At 45.3% G+C, this 17,125-nt stretch overlaps 1 protein-coding gene and 1 pseudogene across 1 annotated transcript in view; both read right to left on the bottom strand.

Moving 5' to 3' along the window:
* SLC35F1 (solute carrier family 35 member F1) overlaps positions 1-17,125 on the bottom strand; it is a 450,499-nt gene that overhangs the window by 225,570 nt on the left and 207,804 nt on the right. Inside the window, exon 2 of the mRNA XM_068231363.1 lies at positions 11,100-11,275. Coding sequence (XP_068087464.1) covers positions 11,100-11,275 — 176 coding nt within the window. The remainder of the gene's footprint in view (positions 1-11,099; positions 11,276-17,125) is intronic.
* Positions 12,825-12,935, bottom strand: LOC137505802 (U2 spliceosomal RNA; annotated as a pseudogene).

Here is a 17,125-nt window from a genome sequence, read left to right as displayed (position 1 = left end):
CAATATCTTTTGAAAATGGCCATTACTCCATAACAGCTTCCTGGTCAGCACACAGTTAAACTGTAACATCGCCCACTTGAGCCATAGGGAAACATGGACACATCAGTTCTCCTCTCAGCTGTAACTGACAGCAACTGATATATTTCAGTTCTGACAAAATGTTGTCAAAACTGGAAGGGATCATTGTCAGAAGAAAATGGTGAGCTTCTGAGAGGAACTGATGGCAAGGTAACTATGTAATGTTCATTTGAAGTTACCTCGTGATTATTTTAAATAATTTTACTCAGTACAGGTTTCCTTTAAGTCTGAGATCACATCAAGTTCTTGGTTTAGGGACTGTGACTCTTCTATGAATTTGGAGTGTTGAAGGCAACAATACTGATGTGTTGTTGAGTACAGGCTGCTAGAGGTTTGGTTAATATGGCAAACATATGGAGTAAGGAGCTCCTTTGCCTGGTGCCCTTCCTAGTGGGAACAGGAATGAAGCCAAGCCATTAGTGCAGACTCTGGTGTGAAGCAGGGGCATAACTAGAGGGGAGCAGCCCCTGCTGTTGCAGGGGGGGGGTCAGAGTTATGGGAGCCCCCATCTACTAACCTCTTCCTCTGATCTAGGGGACTATCGTTTTGTGGCTAGACTGTGTGTGAAGATCATGATGGCCACGCTTGTTTTATGACCCCTGTGAAATAGACCCCAAGGCTGTGAAAGGCACCAAGGGAAGGTGAGGGAAGGGATGTGAACATGGGGGGGGGGGGGGGGGGGGCATCAAAGTTTTGCTGGGGAGCCCCATGAATTGTAGTTACATCACTGGCATAAAGATTTTTATAGAAGAGTTGAATTCTGCTCCAATGCATTTTCATTTGTGTTGTCATTCAGGTGGACTGGTGAAACTGATGTTGCTAAGATCCTAAGAGATCCAGGGCACTTTTAGGCACTTTAGCCGATAGGTGTGGCCATACAGCAGATGGAGGGTGTGGTCATGGGTGGGGCCAAATTTACATGAACTTAAAGCGGAATATAACCCTGCATTTCAACTTTGCTCTAAAACATTATTTACAGTATATTATATGCAACCAGCATTTTTTTTTTACTAGACCAGCATTGGAAGGGTTACACAGGGCTTTAAAGTCCCTAGAGATTTCTGCAGACGCATCCGAACTTCAGTTAGATACTTTTTGTTTACAAATATGTATCTTTTAAGTGTTTATTGTGACTCATCTCTCTCACTGAGAAGGAGCTTGGAGGACAGCCAAAGAGTGTGTAACTGTTTATCAATAGATACAGCTAACTAAATAGAATGTAACTATCTGAACGTCTGCACAGAACTTAAAACCTCTGTGTTTAACCCTTCCAATGCTGGTCTAGTAAAAAAAAAATGCTTTTTGCATATAATATGCTGTAAATAATGTTTTAGAGCAAAGTTGAAATGCAGGGTTATATTCCGCTTTAACAACGGTCTAAGTATGCCTCCCAGCAAAATGTTGGATGAAGCCCTTCTCTCCATTAATACAGAGAGAAATAAAATGCAGCATATCACATAAAAAGGCAGTGTCACTAAAACATATGGGGCATTCTAGGTGCTATGTGTTGCCATGTTGGGCACTGTGGTATCTCTATGGGGCATTATGGGTGTTGTGGTGGCATGCTGGAAGCTGTGGTGCCTGGAGCCTCAATAGGGAGTGTGATAATACAGCAGCCAATTTTGAATGCGTATCCCGTGGAAGCCATATTTTTTCATTTTATGTCTGCTGTGCACTATGCCATATGTGTAGGTCTGTTAGAGACAGCCTGGCTGCTGACTTTATTATATAGGAGAGAACAGAGGCGCCAAAAGGATAAAAGGGGTTTTAAAGGAGCTTAAAAGCCCACATTTTTGGGAGGCAGTGGTGGACTTACCTTCTCCAAGCAGACACAACACGACTGTGCATTCAGTCTACTTATTAACAAACTCCAGATAAAACAAAGCAACGCGTTTCACGGGTCAACGCCCGCTTCCTCAGGCAATAGAAAAAGGAGTTACAGCTGCAAATGACAGAGATCAGAGGGTATATTGTTTCTACTATGATACATCCTACATTTAAAGCTTCAATCAATGAGTGACAAATAGAGTTGGGCCGAACCTCTGATTTTAGGTTCGCGAACCGGGTTCGCGAACTTCCGCGGAAGTTTCGGTTCGCGTAAAAGTTCGCGAACCGCCATAGACTTCAATGGGGATGCGAACTTTGAAAAAAAAAAAAATATGCAGGCCACAAAAGTGATGGAAAATATGTTTCAAGGGGTCTAACACCTGGACCCCCAGGTGGAGGAGTGGTATACATGCCAAAAGTCCCTGGGAAAAATCTGGATTTGACGCAAAGCAGCGTTTTAAGGGCAGAAATCACATTGAATGCTAAATGACAGGCCTAAAGTGCTTTAAAACATCTTGCATGTGTATACATCAATCAAGTAGTGTAATTAAGGTACTGCTTCACACTGACACACCAAACTCACCGTGTAACGCACCGCAAACAGCTGTTTGTGTAGTGACGGCCGTGCTGGACTGGTGCGCACCATGGCGAGAACAGGTATGCAGTGGCGGGTTCACTGAACAGAACAGGTATACAGTGGCGGGTTCACTGAACAGGTATGCAGTGGTGGGTTCACTGAACAGGTATGCAGTGGTGGGTTCACTGAACAGGTATGCAGTGGTGGGTTCACTGAACAGGTATGCAGTGGTGGGTTCACTGAACAGGTATGCAGTGGTGAGTTCACAGTACAGGTATGCAGTGGTGGGTTCACAGAACAGGTATGCAGTGGTGGGTTCACAGAACAGGTATGCAGTGGTGGGTTCACAGAACAGGTATGCAGTGGTGGGTTCACAGAACAGGTATGCAGTGGCGGGTTCACTGAACAGGTATGCAGTGGTGGGTTCACAGAACAGGTATGCAGTGGTGGGTTCACAGAACAGGTATGCAGTGGTGGGTTCACTGAACAGGTATGCAGTGGCGGGTTCACAGAACAGGTATGCAGTGGTGGGTTCACTGAACAGGTATGCAGTGGCAGGTTCACTGAACAGGTATGCAGTGGTGGGTTCACTGAACAGGTATGCAGTGGCAGGTTCACTGAACAGGTATGCAGTGGTGGGTTCACAGAACAGGTATGCAGTGGTGGGTTCACAGAACAGGTATACAGTGGTGGGTTCACTGAACAGGTATGCAGTGGCGGGTTCACAGAACAGGTATGCAGTAGTGGGTTCACTGAACAGGTATGCAGTGGCAGGTTCACTGAACAGGTATGCAGTGGTGGGTTCACTGAACAGGTATGCAGTGGCGGGTTCACTGAACAGGTATGCAGTGGTGGGTTCACAGAACAGGTATGCAGTGGTGGGTTCACAGAACAGGTATGCAGTGGTGGGTTCACAGAACAGGTATGCAGTGGTGGGTTCACTGAACAGGTATGCAGTGGCGGGTTCACAGAACAGGTATGCAGTGGTGGGTTCACTGAACAGGTATGCAGTGGCAGGTTCACTGAACAGGTATGCAGTGGTGGGTTCACTGAACAGGTATGCAGTGGCAGGTTCACTGAACAGGTATGCAGTGGTGGGTTTACAGAACAGGTATGCAGTGGTGGGTTCACAGAACAGGTATGCAGTAGCAGGTTCACTGAACAGGTATGCAGTGGCAGGTTCACTGAACAGGTATGCAGTGGTGGGTTCACAGTACAGGTATGCAGTGGTGGGTTCACAGAACAGGTATTCAGCCAGGAACAAGCTAAGCCTAACTAATCTTTCCCTATGAGAGACAGTCTGCAGCAGCTCGCCCTACTCTCACTAATGCAGGCACACGAGTGACCGTAATGGCCGCCACTGCCTGCCTTATATAAGGGGGGTGGGGCTCCAGGGGCAAGTGTAGCCTAATTGGCTACACTGGGCCTGCTGACTGTGATGTAGAGGGTCAAAGTTGACCCTCCATGGTGCATTATGGGGCGAACCGAACTTCCGCAAACGTTCGCCTGCGGGACGCGAACGCGAACCACGGAAGTTCGCATGGAACCGTTCGCAGGCGAACCGTTCAGCCCAACTCTAGTGACAAACATGTGCAACATAATATGGTACATTGGCAGTAAAGGTACGGTATTTTGTATTATAGAATTGTTATGTTGGTGGGTTGTGTTGGTGGGGGGGGGGGGGAAGGATTTGATAAAGAAAAAGGGAGGGGAGGGGAGGAGAACCACACAGGGGTGGGAGATCAGGGAAACCTGGGGGTGGAGAGGCCAAGGAAAGGGTGTGTATCAGGAGGAGGGAGTCCTCAGTACTGATGGCGGCCCATCAGTACGGAGGACCAGGCATGCCTCTTTCAAGATGGCGGCCTGACTCCTCTTTAAAAGAGTAAGTCCTTGTAGGCTCTGCCCACTGATGATGCACTTCCTCTCCCCAGTTGATGTCACATCCTGCACACTACTTAGCATGCCCAGACACTCTCCGCCATTACAGAGGCGCCGAGTGTTGTTTGGTTTGCTAGATGGTAAGTGCTGGTGGGTTCACCCACTTACATCTTGTCTTTTACTGCTGCCATCCGTACTGGGGTATGTTTTGCTGCTACTGTTACGTTTGTTTTGCTGCCATTCACACTCCTTTTACTACCTTTGATCTACAGTCACCTCTTTTGCTCTGTAACTTGCACGTCCCATGGCCACAATAGATAAACCCCCTCCTTTCCCCCCCCCCACCTCCCTCCTCCTGATACACTCCCTTTCCTTGGCCTCTCCCCCTCCCCTCCCCCCCTCCCCCGTCCCCCAGGTTTACCCCATCCCCCACCCGTGTGGTTCTCCTCCCCTCTCTTTCTCTTTATCTAATCCTTCCCCCCCCCCCCCCCCCCACCAACACAACCCACCAACATAACAATTCTATAATACAAAATACCGTACCTTTACTGCCAATGTACCATATTATGTTGCACATGTTTGTCACTCATTGATTGAAGCTTTAAATGTAGGATGTATCATAGTAGAAACAATATACCCTCTGATCTCTGTCATTTGCAGCTGTAACTCCTTTTTCTATTGCCTGAGGAAGCGGGCGCTGACCCGTGAAACGCGTTGCTTTGTTTTAACTGGAGTTCGTTAATAAATAGACTGAATGTACAGTCGTGTTGTGTCTGCTTGGAGGAGGTAAGTCCACCACTACCTCCTCTAATTACCAAAAATGTTTGGCTTTTAAGCTCCTTTAAAACCCCTTTTATCCTTTTGGCACCTATGTTCTCTCCTATATAATATTGTATTCACCCTGGGTGGAGGGTTGTGACCCTTTTCTACTATCTACAGAGAGCGACTTCTTATTCCTGAGTGGGGTCAGGATAATCTCCCCACCTGCCTTTACAGTGGTTTCCTATTGGTGACCCATGTTTGTGAATATAATAACTATTACTCTTTGTCATTATCCCCTTTGTCAATACATACTACACTATTGGGGCTCTTGGTGTTCCTCTTTTTATCTTGGCTGCTGACTTTGAAAGAATGATCACCTGGAAATTGTACATTTTCACCTCTCAAAAAGGGTTGTAAATCTCATTTGAACAGACCAGCTAAGTTGAATAGACCAGTTAAGTTGAATAGCCCAAAGACACCTGGACATTGAATTAGGAAATGTCTACCTAGCCTCCAGCAAGGAAACAGTTAATTAGATAACGACCCAACCATTTGTCCTGAATCTCCTGATGTCCTTTTCAAGGTGCCTGCATTGCTTTGAACTCTGTATACATGTAAACAGGCACCTGTTGTTCAAATATACAATTGGACTGTCTAGAGTCTAAGTGGCACAGGAAACCTTTGAAATTTGCATATCACAGCCAGCAAGGATATTACAAGAGATCTGTGCAAACCATCTGAGGAAATTAAATTATATCTGGACTTGTACCCCAGGGATATGCTGCTTGCTATAAAGAATCAGCTTGGGAGACTCAGAACTTTTAGTTCCCCAGAGGTAGCAAGAAGCTAGGACTACCCTGGTGTCTGACCAGCTGCGTTCTCCCGCAAAACCAAGTTTAGACCTTCATGCTGGTAACGTTTGATTCCCGTCTTTATTTTTGCAAACTGTCTTGTTGTGTGCCTTTGTAGTTTTTACTTTGTTTTTGTAAATATTTTGTATATATTTCTTTTTGCACTGTTCTACCTTTTGGAATATTAAATCATCATTTAATAAGCCTGACTTCTGATGTACTAGCAAAGCTCGCCTTCCTAGAGCGAGACTGCAGTGTAATTTGTGTTACAGGTTCAGTGCCTGATTGTAATGCTGGGATTGTGCCTTGTTAGTGTGTGATTGCATTGGGTGTGTGGCGGTGTCATATTCTGGCCTAAAGCGCAAAGCTGACCCAAATACGAAAACGCTGGACTGAGTGCAGGCCACTCGACAGCAGAGTGGGAGTTGTTGAAGTGCCTAGCAGCAGCTAGTGGTGGCAGAGTGAAGTGTTGTTGAGGGGTGACAGCCTTTTGTTAGCTTGAATAAGGCTGCTTTCCTTCGCAATCTGATCAAACCCCAGTCGGGAAATGTCTCTGCAGGCTTGCCATGGGGCTCGTTCCTGACAGGGAGCATGCATCATTGTGTCCTCACTGTTCCTCCCCCCGTCCCCCAGCAGAGTAGCACAGTGGGAGGAACTACTCATCTTCATCTGCTCTCCAAGTTTGGAGACATCCTCTGTAGCTGCTGGTATGTTCTACACCAGCATCCAAAAATCAGACGCTAGGAGCTCTAGCGTCTGATTCATTCTCAGATACTAGGGGGAAAAGCCCAGAAGATAAGATGTCTGCAGAATTTGGAGACCGAGTGGCTGGAGGTGAGTACTGCCACCTGCTGCCTCGGGGACATCCGGGGCACCCCAGAATAGATCCGGGGCACGTGCCACTGATCTTTGGGGATAACAACGCCCCTGTGTTACTGGTATTTATAGTAAATCACTTACCCATAACATATTACTATATATGATTTTAGAACTTATTGAGATAATACATAGCATAGTAAGCTTTTTCTTAGTCTAGCAGCATCATCCTCTTTAGTAATAGTGCTGTGTAAGGCATGCTAGGCATTCTGTTGACGTATTTACTAGGAATCATTTGAAACTGGAGAGAATCCATAGGCATATAGTTAATTTTCATTCGACACAGCATGTACTTTCACATATGTTTTATATTATTTATATTACAACTGTCAGAGAATGTCGCTGCATAGATCGAATACCGTTACAGTCAGCACACCAAAGCGAGGCAAGAGAAGGCTTAGTATTTATTCCTCAGTCCAGGGGAGGACTGGGACCTTTTGGCCTGGGGGGACAACACAAACTAGAGGCCCGTTTCACGGCATCCCCAGCCCGAAGCCATATCTTTCTTGTGTGCAAATCTTCAAATTGTGATGACTAACAGCCCCAGCTACACACACACACACACACACACACACACACACACACACACACACACACACACACACACACACACACACACACACACACACTATGTACCTGATGCCTAACCCCATTTCTCTGCACAATCTACCTGTCTGTGTCTGATGCCTAACCTTAAAGGCGTTATCAGGCTTTTTTTTTTTTTTTATGAAAATAAGTGCTAATTACCCAGGGCTCGTCCAGCACCAAGCTCCCAGCATGTCCCTTGCCGCAGCTCTGCAGTCAGCTGTTTGCTGCCACTGCCTCCCAGCCCCCGGCGATGACAACAGGCCGACTGCGCCTGAGCGAGCGGCGCTGTAAATCACCGCCACATGGACCAGAGCGTACTGTGCAGATGCAGAACTACTGCGCCTGCGCAGTACACTCCGGTCCACGTGGCGGTGATTGACAGTGCTGCTCGCACAGGCGCAGTGCAGGCCGACATCCAGGTCGGACTGGTGCCATCGCCGGGGACTGGGAGGCAGCGGCAGCGAATGGCTGACTGCAGAGCTGCGGCGAGGGACATGCTGGGAGCGTGGGGCTGGAGGAAGCCCCGGGTAAGTAGCACTTATTTCATTAAAAATGCCTGATAACTCCTTTAAACAACCCCCCCCCCCCCCCCCCACACACACACACACACAAACCTACCTACCTGGTGATGCCTAACCCCACTCCTGCCCACCCACCATACAAACTACTTGTCTGACACCTACCCCCCCCCCCCCCCCCCCCTCCAACTACCTGTTTGACAGTGCCTGACTGCCTGCCTCCCCCCTCCCCTGCCACCAATCACACCTTACCACAAGAAGAAAAAACGTTCCCCCTCAGGCCAGGGTCACAATGGGGATGATTATCACACAAAAAAAACCTCAGAGGGCACTGGCCTGGGCAGAGAATTGAATTTGACAGCAGTAGCAGGCAGGCAGCAAAGTGTGAGTAACTCAGTGACAAGAAGGGAGAAGAAGTACAGAAACAAAATTTATAAAAACCACCTCCTTTGGCGACCTGGACCCGACCTCCTCTATCCTCCTGTCTCCTCAGTCCTACACCTCCTCCTCCTCCACAGCAGCAAGCAGCTATTGGTGGCATCTCCGACTCCCAGCCCCCAGAGTGTCCGACTCCTCCAGCCAGGACAGCCAGCCACTCGTAGCCGCAGCTCCAGGCCCCCAGCCACCCCAGCACAGAAAGCTGAAGAGTGAGACAGCTCACTCCGACGACACCTCAGGCACAGCAGCACAGGGGAGGACTGTGTCAGACTCCTCCAGCCAGCCACTCGTAGCCACAGCTCCAGGCCCCCAGCCCCCTCAGCACAGAAAGCTGAAGAGTGAGACAGCTCACTCCGATGACACCGCAGGCACAGCAGCACGTTGCGCTGGCGGCAATGGCTCCAGGCGGGGGGCGGAGTCAAGCAGGGTCAACCCACCGGGCCGGAGAGGACCTAAGCTATTTGTGTCCTTGTGCCGCTCACATCCACCGCAGACGCAGCCACGCACAAGGGCACACCACGGCCGGCCGCCTCAGCCCCTTCTCTGATTGGATACTTCAACTTGCCGGGAAATATCGCGCGAGGTTGCGATCCCCACTGTGAACCTGTCACCTGTGGTATGTCTGCCGGCCCTAATTACTCAAGATTCGGGCGGCCCGGGGGGCAATTGCCCCCCGTCCCCCTGGGCCAGTCCTCCCCTGCCTCAGTCACAATGAGAATTGTTTCAGGGCCAGGCAGGGTCGCCTTTCTCAAGTTATATAGATACAGTGATAGCTAGTGTAACATACATTCACCTATACATAGCTCTGTGAACAATAACAATAAAACAATACATTTAAATGCCAGTAATACATATAGATGGTCTTCCTACGCCATCATCCAGAAGTGCTATCCATCCATCCTACCCACCCATCTAACTACTCATCCATCCAGCCATCCAGTAAGGTTATCCATTATTAATTTGGTACCGGTATATGATTGTTGATGCATCTATAAAGACCAAGAAAGACACAGTTCTGATACACCCAACTGTTCCGAGCTCACTATCAAACATGCCCAAAAACGCCGTTAGCCCCCACTTACAAATAAATACGTTGTGGGAAGATTACTAACGGTACACTGTATATTAATATGGAGATGATTTGGACAGTTAAAGAGTAACTGTTAGCCCCCAAATTGAAATTTAAACCACTATTGCAATGTTTTATTTATTATATAAGTGAGCCAAAAAGCCAATGTACAAGTTAAAAATCAATCTAATTTTGTTACTATCTAACCTTTTCCCCCAGCTCCGGACGCAAGCCGCATATCAGATACTGTAGCATGCAGAGCATGCCTATGTCTGGCCGACCCCCCTCTCCCCCCCAGGACCAGGTGCCAATATATTCTCCCCACCGCAGCTGACCGCTCTGACACGGAGAGATACCGGCAGCACTTCCAGAGCAGCACCGCAGAGCAGCCGCCGCCGAGTCACATGTGAGAGAATCACATGTGAGAGAGATGCACGGCGCTGGCTGCTCTGCGGTGCTGCTCTGGAAGTGCTGCCGCTCTCTCCGTGTCAGAGCGGTCAGCTGCGGTGGGGAGAATATATTGGCACCTGGTCCTGGGGGGGAGAGGGGGGTCGGCCAGACATATGCATGCTCTGCATGCTACAGTATCTGATATGCGGCTTGCGTCCGGAGCTGGGGGAAAAGGTTAGATAGTAACAAAATTAGATTGATTTTTAACTTGTACATTGGCTTTTTGGCTCACTTATATAATAAATAAAACATTGCAATAGTGTTTTAAATTTCAATTTGGGGGCTAACAGTTACTCTTTAAGTGAATACCCCATAATATACAGTACATGTGATAGTTTCATTTAACAGCATTATTATTTTTTATAACCATAAATGGTAAAAATATTTGGTTGAGTAAGTAATAAAGTTAGTTTTTGATTTTGAAAACGCAGGAGTAAATGTCGCTGGTGATATTTATTAATGCTGCCAGTTAACAATTTTGATCCATAAAATCCAAAAAAGAGTCTGTCAGTATCGTTCATATTTTTGTTAGTTACTAGTGATTTTGTTTTTTAAAAATCAAAAACTGAAAAAAGTGATATTTTGTGATTGGTTAAACTTAATATGCTTTTTTTTGAGCACCCTTCCTTGTTTATACTGTTTTTGTTCTGTCCTTTATCTTACTTGCTCTTTCTTTTTCTTTTTCCTTCCTGCTGTTTCGACATTGCCTATGATCACCTGTGTGTGTTGGTCTCTTTTCTTTTTTTTCCATTTTTCTCCCCAACTTTTTTTTTTTTTAAATAGTCCTTTTATTTGAGCATTTGCACATGAAGATCCTTGCTGTAACTTTGTGATGTACCTTTTGTAATGTTTTTGTACTTTTGTTCCCCCTATTACTAGTACTGTTTATGCTCCTGCTTTAAAATAGATTTAACAAGTTAATATTAAGAGTGTGTTCACTTGGGATTAATGGGAAGATAGGACACAAATATAAGTACATACCCCAAATATGATAACAAAAAAATGAATCAAAAGACAGACTATGGAAATGTAGTCTATTCCTGTGAAGGACTTCATTGTGATGCACTTTCATATCGTACGTCATAAAAGACAGCGCAGACAATCATACGAAAATTACCGGCTTTTCAAAGCTGCAGGAAGCACTCAACACTGACAACAATAAAGCTTTTATAACTTATAATCCTTACCTTGTCTTACAGCCAGAGTGGTTGTATAAACCAAGAATAGGAGGATGTAGTTAAGAAAACTCTGAAAGAGTGGCGTGTTGGCGTGGAAATCTTCAGATAGGTATTTACTTGTAAGTCTTATTCCACATATAAGCAGAGCTAGCACTTGTCCCAGCGCAATAGACAGCAGCATTTCCCTGGGAGAATACAAAACAAAATGATGGTTAACATCATGATACTTCATACATAATTTGCAGTGCATTTATAAATCATATCCACATGAATAAATCAAAACTCCTTCTTCTGGCAGGTCACTTTGTAGAATGCAAGCAGGTTGCACTTTAGTGTATAATTCATTCAGATACAGTTAGCAGCTCTTGGCACCTGCATGAAAGATGAGCATTGTCCTCATAATAGGGTGAGTCTCTTTCACAACCGCAAATTGCCCTACATAACCAATGTCAATTCAAATATTTCAATTGTTAGGTCAGATGAGAATGGTAAATTATAAGATAAGCAAAGTTTTAAGTAAGAGAAAAAATATTACTAATGTTATCGTTTTCATACTTGTAGAAAGCTTAAAATGTTTGCAGGGGTGTAACTAGACTTAATAGGGCCCCCTGCAAACATGATAGCATAGGCCCCTTAGTCCCTGAACCCCATGCGGGTCATGTGATTGGGAGCTAGCGAATGGCAGAAGAGAGTGTTCTGTGGTGTCCCTGCACCACATTGGCAACTCCACAGGATGAGGTGTACAGGTTATGTACCCTGTAAGCCAGTCATGTTGGCTAACACAACCATTTTTTTAAATGTTTATAGCTTTCTTATAGCCCGGAGTAAGCAAGGCGTTATGCCCATGCACGGAAAAAGTGGAAGTGCATAAACACCCCACACCCAACACCCGAAGGATAGGAGGTCCCCAAACTGCCCAATGGTTACCCAAAGGGCCTGGGCCATGTGGACGCCCACATGGTCTGTGTAGCTCCCCCAAGAGGGAGCCGGGGCGGGGATCGAAATCCCCAGGGGACAAGTCCCCAGTGCCAGCGGCCGGCATTATAAAAATTCCGCACTCTCCCTAGCCAAAAGGCCGGGGAGCTACATTAATGTTATGTACCCTGTAAGCCAGTCATGTTGGCTAACACAACCATTTTTTTTTTAATGTTTATAGCTTTCTTATAGCCCGGAGTAAACAAGGCGTTATGCCCATGCACGGAAAAAGTGGAAGTGCATAAACACCCCACAAAAATGTGCATGAGCAGCCCCGGGCCCCACAAAAGCAGGGCCCCTTCCGGTGTTCCCCGAAGGGAACCTCCCCCTTTGCCTTCGGCGCAGGGGGCTTTTGGGTCCTCCAACACCCGAAGGATAGGAGGTCCCCAAACTGCCCAATGGTTACCCAAAGGGCCTGGGCCATGTGGACGCCCACATGGTCTGTGTAGCTCCCCCAAGAGGGAGCCGGGGCGGGGATCGAAATCCCCAGGGGACAAGTCCCCAGTGCCAGCGGCCGGCATTATAAAAATTCCGCACTCTCCCTAGCCAAAAGGCCGGGGAGCTACGTTAGTCGGCAATGCATATGGGCCGTACAGACCTAAGCACCTTACTCCGCCATGGGGTTTTCCAGGCCCCAGGTTTTTCAGGTACTCCTGGAGCGCCACTTCCAGGGGCAGTACGCCTCTGGGGAATTATGAACCAGGACGGACACCTTTACTGGAGGACCTGAGGTTCCCCTCCCCCCTCAGTCACTCGTTCAAGGTGTCCTTCTCCAGGGTAGATCAGGCCAGGGTTCCCAGTAACATGCCTCCCTGAAACTGATAAGAACAGATACTACACTTGATCTTAGCCAAAAGGCCAAGAAGCGAACTCAACCATTGGTGCAGGATAGTCCAACATACAGCATACTAACAGCAGTATGAGACTTCTGGTCCAGATGTGTAATTTTTGGTGCCCTGCAAACTAGTTAGGGTTAGTTTAAGGGTAAAGATAGTGTTGGGGTTTTAAATGCATTCTTGGGTTAAGGTTGGTGTTAGTTAACAAACAGGTATAAGTTATTGTTAGGCTAAGTTTCACTGCTGCAATTCCCATCTGTTTCCCCACACTCAAAATTAAATTGGGAAATGTATCATATTGAATTCAATAGGTTGCCTCCAAATTCACATGCAGGCAAACAAAAAACAGTCAAGTCAGCACCAAAAATCACATCACTCATGTGAACCCCTCTATCTGGATGCATTCTAGCATTACAAGTGCCGTCATTGCGTATTCACATGAATAAATTGCGTATCGCAGATGCATGCCAACACAGTGAAAACACAGCCTTAGCGTTAAGATTAGGGTTAATATCGTAAGAGAACAGAGGCGCCAGCAGGATAAAAGGTAATAAAAAATTTAAAATTTGCTGGGAGGCAGTGGTGGACTTACCTCCGGAAAGCAGACTCAAAATACTGTCTGAATTAAACAAATACATTTATTATTGGTACCCCAAAAGATGCAACGCGTTTCGCAGGCACAGCCTGTGACAGAGGCGCTATTCGTGCTACTGTCGAGCTACTGTTTGTCCCCTATCTTATTGCTTGATGAAGCGGGCTGTGCCTGCGAAACGCGTTGCATCTTTTGGGGTACCAATAATAAATGTATTTGTTTAATTCAGACAGTATTTTGAGTCTGCTTTCCGGAGGTAAGTCCACCATTGCCTCCCAGCAAATTTTAAAAAATATTATTATATTTTATCCTGCTGGTGCCTCTGTTCTCTTACGATAATACTGTGTCCACCCCTGGTAGAGGGGTGACCTACCCCTACTTTTCTGATCTACAGAGAGCGACATCTTAATCCTGAGTAAGGACAGGTCTAATCTCCTCACCTGCATCTACAGCGGTTGCCTAAGAGGTAACCCATGTTTGTGAGTATATTCATCTCACACTTACATTTATCCACGGTTTGCAATACATACTACACTATATTGGGCTCTCTGTGTTTCTTATTTAAAGTGTAACTGTCGGGCATAAAATAAAAAATCAATTCTTTATTTTTATCTGGTAAACAAGTAACACGGATGCTAACCAGCCAATCCAAAAGTTAAAATCTCTATTACTTTTTTTGTTTATAAATGATCATTCCCCAGTTTACCTGACTCTTATTTGGTATGTTGCCGCACAAAGGAAGTTGCAGGGCATGCTGGGTTGTCCTTTTTTGCTTCTGTACATTAGTTAAGTCTGAGGGGAAATAAAGAAGCACAAAAAGACAACCCAGCATGCCCTGCAACTTCCTTTGTGCGGCAACGTACCAAATATGTGTCAGGTAAACTGAGGAATGATCATTTATAAACAAGAAAAGTAATAGAGATTTTAACTTTTGGATTGCCTGGTTAGGATCTGTATTACTTGTTTACCAGATAAAAATACAGAATTGATGTTTGATTTTATGCCTGACAGTTTCACTTTAAGATTAGGATTAAGAATGGTTAAGAACATTACTAGAGTCACAGGTCAAAAAGGATGAAAGTATGGGTTAGTCAGTGGCAAATAAGAAGTAAATTTTTTCCAAAGTAAAATGAGCCATAAATTACTTTTCTCCTATGTTGCTGTCACTTACAGTAGGTAATAGAAATCTGACAGATGAGACAGGTTTTGGACTAGTCCATCTCTTCATGGGGGGATTCTCAGGGATTTATTTATTTTCAAAAGCACTTAGTGAATGGCAGTTGCTCTGTCCAACTGCCAAAAAACTGTGTAGCAAGCAGGGAAGTTGGCCAGCAACACTGTTTAAAGAGGAACTCCAGTGAAAATAATTTAATATAAAAAGGTGCTTAATTTTTACAATAATTATGTATACATGATTTAGTCAGAGTTTGCTCATTGTAAAATCTTTCCTCTCCCAGATTCACATTCTGACATGTATTACATGGTGACATTGTTACTGTGGGCAGATTATGTAGCTGTTCTGGCTTTAACAGACAGCTATAAACAGCCATTTCCTGTGTGTGTCATTGTTACATTGTGGCAGTTTGCCCAGAGTACCGTACTGTACCAGAGCCTCTTGTGGGAGGGGTTTCAGCACAAAATCAGTCATACAGCGCCCCCTGATGGTCTGTTTGTGAAAATCATTATATTTTTCATGTAACAGTGGGTATCAGCTACTGATTGGGATAAAGTTCAATTCTTGGTCGGAGTTTCTCTTTAAATCCTTTTTAGGGAATATGTTTATAAAGAATAAAAGCCTTGCTGAGAATCCCCTATGAAGAGATGGACTAATCCAAAACCTGTCATTTCTGTCAGGTTTCTACTACCTACTGTAAGTGACAGCAACATAAGAGAAAAATAATTTATGGCTCATTTTACTCTGGAAAAAATGTACTTTTTATGTGTCTATGTTTGCACATATATTACATTTTACAATTTTTTGCCATAATGCCCCTATCTATGACTATTATTATTATTTTTTATGTATAAAGTGCCAACATATTCAGTGGCGCTGTACAAAGTAAGAAACAAACATGGGATACATATTAATACAGACAATGGTATATATTAATATACAAAATACAGAATTGATACAAAATACAGAATTAGTCATTACAGTGACAAGGGTAACATGATGAATAAAATATGTAACAAATTTCATGGCACAAAAGGGTGAGAGAGCCCTGCCCTTGTGAGGTTACAATGTAAATGTATAAGGAGGGAACAAGAGGTGGGGTAGTATACTATATCTATACCTTGATGCAGTGTGTTTTTAGGATATCTAGTAGGACAGGGGTCTCAAACTCGCGGCCCGCGGGCTATTTGCGGCCCTCGATACAATATTTTGTGGCCTTCGCTGGCAAAAGCTTCATTATAGTTTGCTTCAGTGCTCCCAGGTAATCCACCGCATATCCGCCGCTAAACGACGGCTGCAGAGCCCCCAAATCGCCCGGGGGGCAATCCGCCGGCATTTCCTGGAAGGGGCAGAGCTTTCAGCTTCAGCTCTGCCCCTCCTGATGTCAATCGCCGCACGGATCGCTGCCTCTCCCCGCCCCTCTCTGTGAAGGAAGAGTGAGAGGGGCGGGCAGAGGCGGCGATGCGCCGCGATTGTGAAATCCCTTATGCGGCCCAGCCTCATCCTGACTTTGCCTCCTGCGGCCCCCAGGTAAATTGAGTTTGAGACCCCTGTAGTAGGAGGTCAAAGGGGGAATAGCCTAAGGTAAAGCTAAAGCATATGCTTTCCAGAAAAAGTGAGTTTTAAGGGAGTGTTTAAAGATACCAAAGGTTGACAAGGCTTATCATATGCCCATCACTGGGAGGCGAGCTATAACAGAATTGCAGGACAGTGTGATGAAGGCTGTTACATTGGGTTGCTCTTCCTCCTCTTTACTGTCCTCTTTCACCAACAGTTTGACACAAATGGGGGTTATTTCATATCTTTGCAACCAAAGCAAATGTGCCAGTTTGCAATATTCAGATACAGCTTCTAATCATTTTACAAGAAAAAGTCTTGCTGTTTTGTGGAGTACAGACTGGGATTTATTTCAAAGAACATTTTAGTCATGAGCATTTTCATTTATGTTAATTAACTGAGGTTGCTAAATGTGAAAATGTGAAATTGATATATTTTCTTCTAAATACATTTGACAGTTATATTCCTTGCCCAGTTATGATTCTAACCATGTTCTGCTAAATGTGCTTCATTGCAGTTATCTAAATCTATTTATCCATACATTATTTAAAGTAGAACTACACTTTGAAATATCTCTTCACAGTATATCTCTTCACATATGAGGAAGCCAATATAAATAAAGGTACGTACACACATACGATAACCATCGGCCAAAATGGGTGATAACGACTGTTTCAACCGACGATCATTCTGTGTGTACAGCGGCCCCCGATCGATTAGGCAGGACCGATCACAATGTTATTTTCAAACCTTGGCCCTCCACGACCGGTGGAAGCAGCTCCATTGTGCACCTGTTGCTGTCCCTCCATCCCCCTTCATAACAGCAGAACACATCAGTGGCCTCAAGGCTAGATATGTGTCTGTACAACATTGTTCCCAAAATTGTCACCCAAAGGAATGT

The sequence above is a fragment of the Hyperolius riggenbachi genome, chromosome 4 (genome assembly GCF_040937935.1).
Source record: "Hyperolius riggenbachi isolate aHypRig1 chromosome 4, aHypRig1.pri, whole genome shotgun sequence".
Classification (NCBI taxonomy): Eukaryota; Metazoa; Chordata; class Amphibia; order Anura; family Hyperoliidae; genus Hyperolius; species Hyperolius riggenbachi.
Note: the sequence above shows the minus strand (reverse complement) of the source record. Positions and strands in the feature narration are given on the sequence as shown.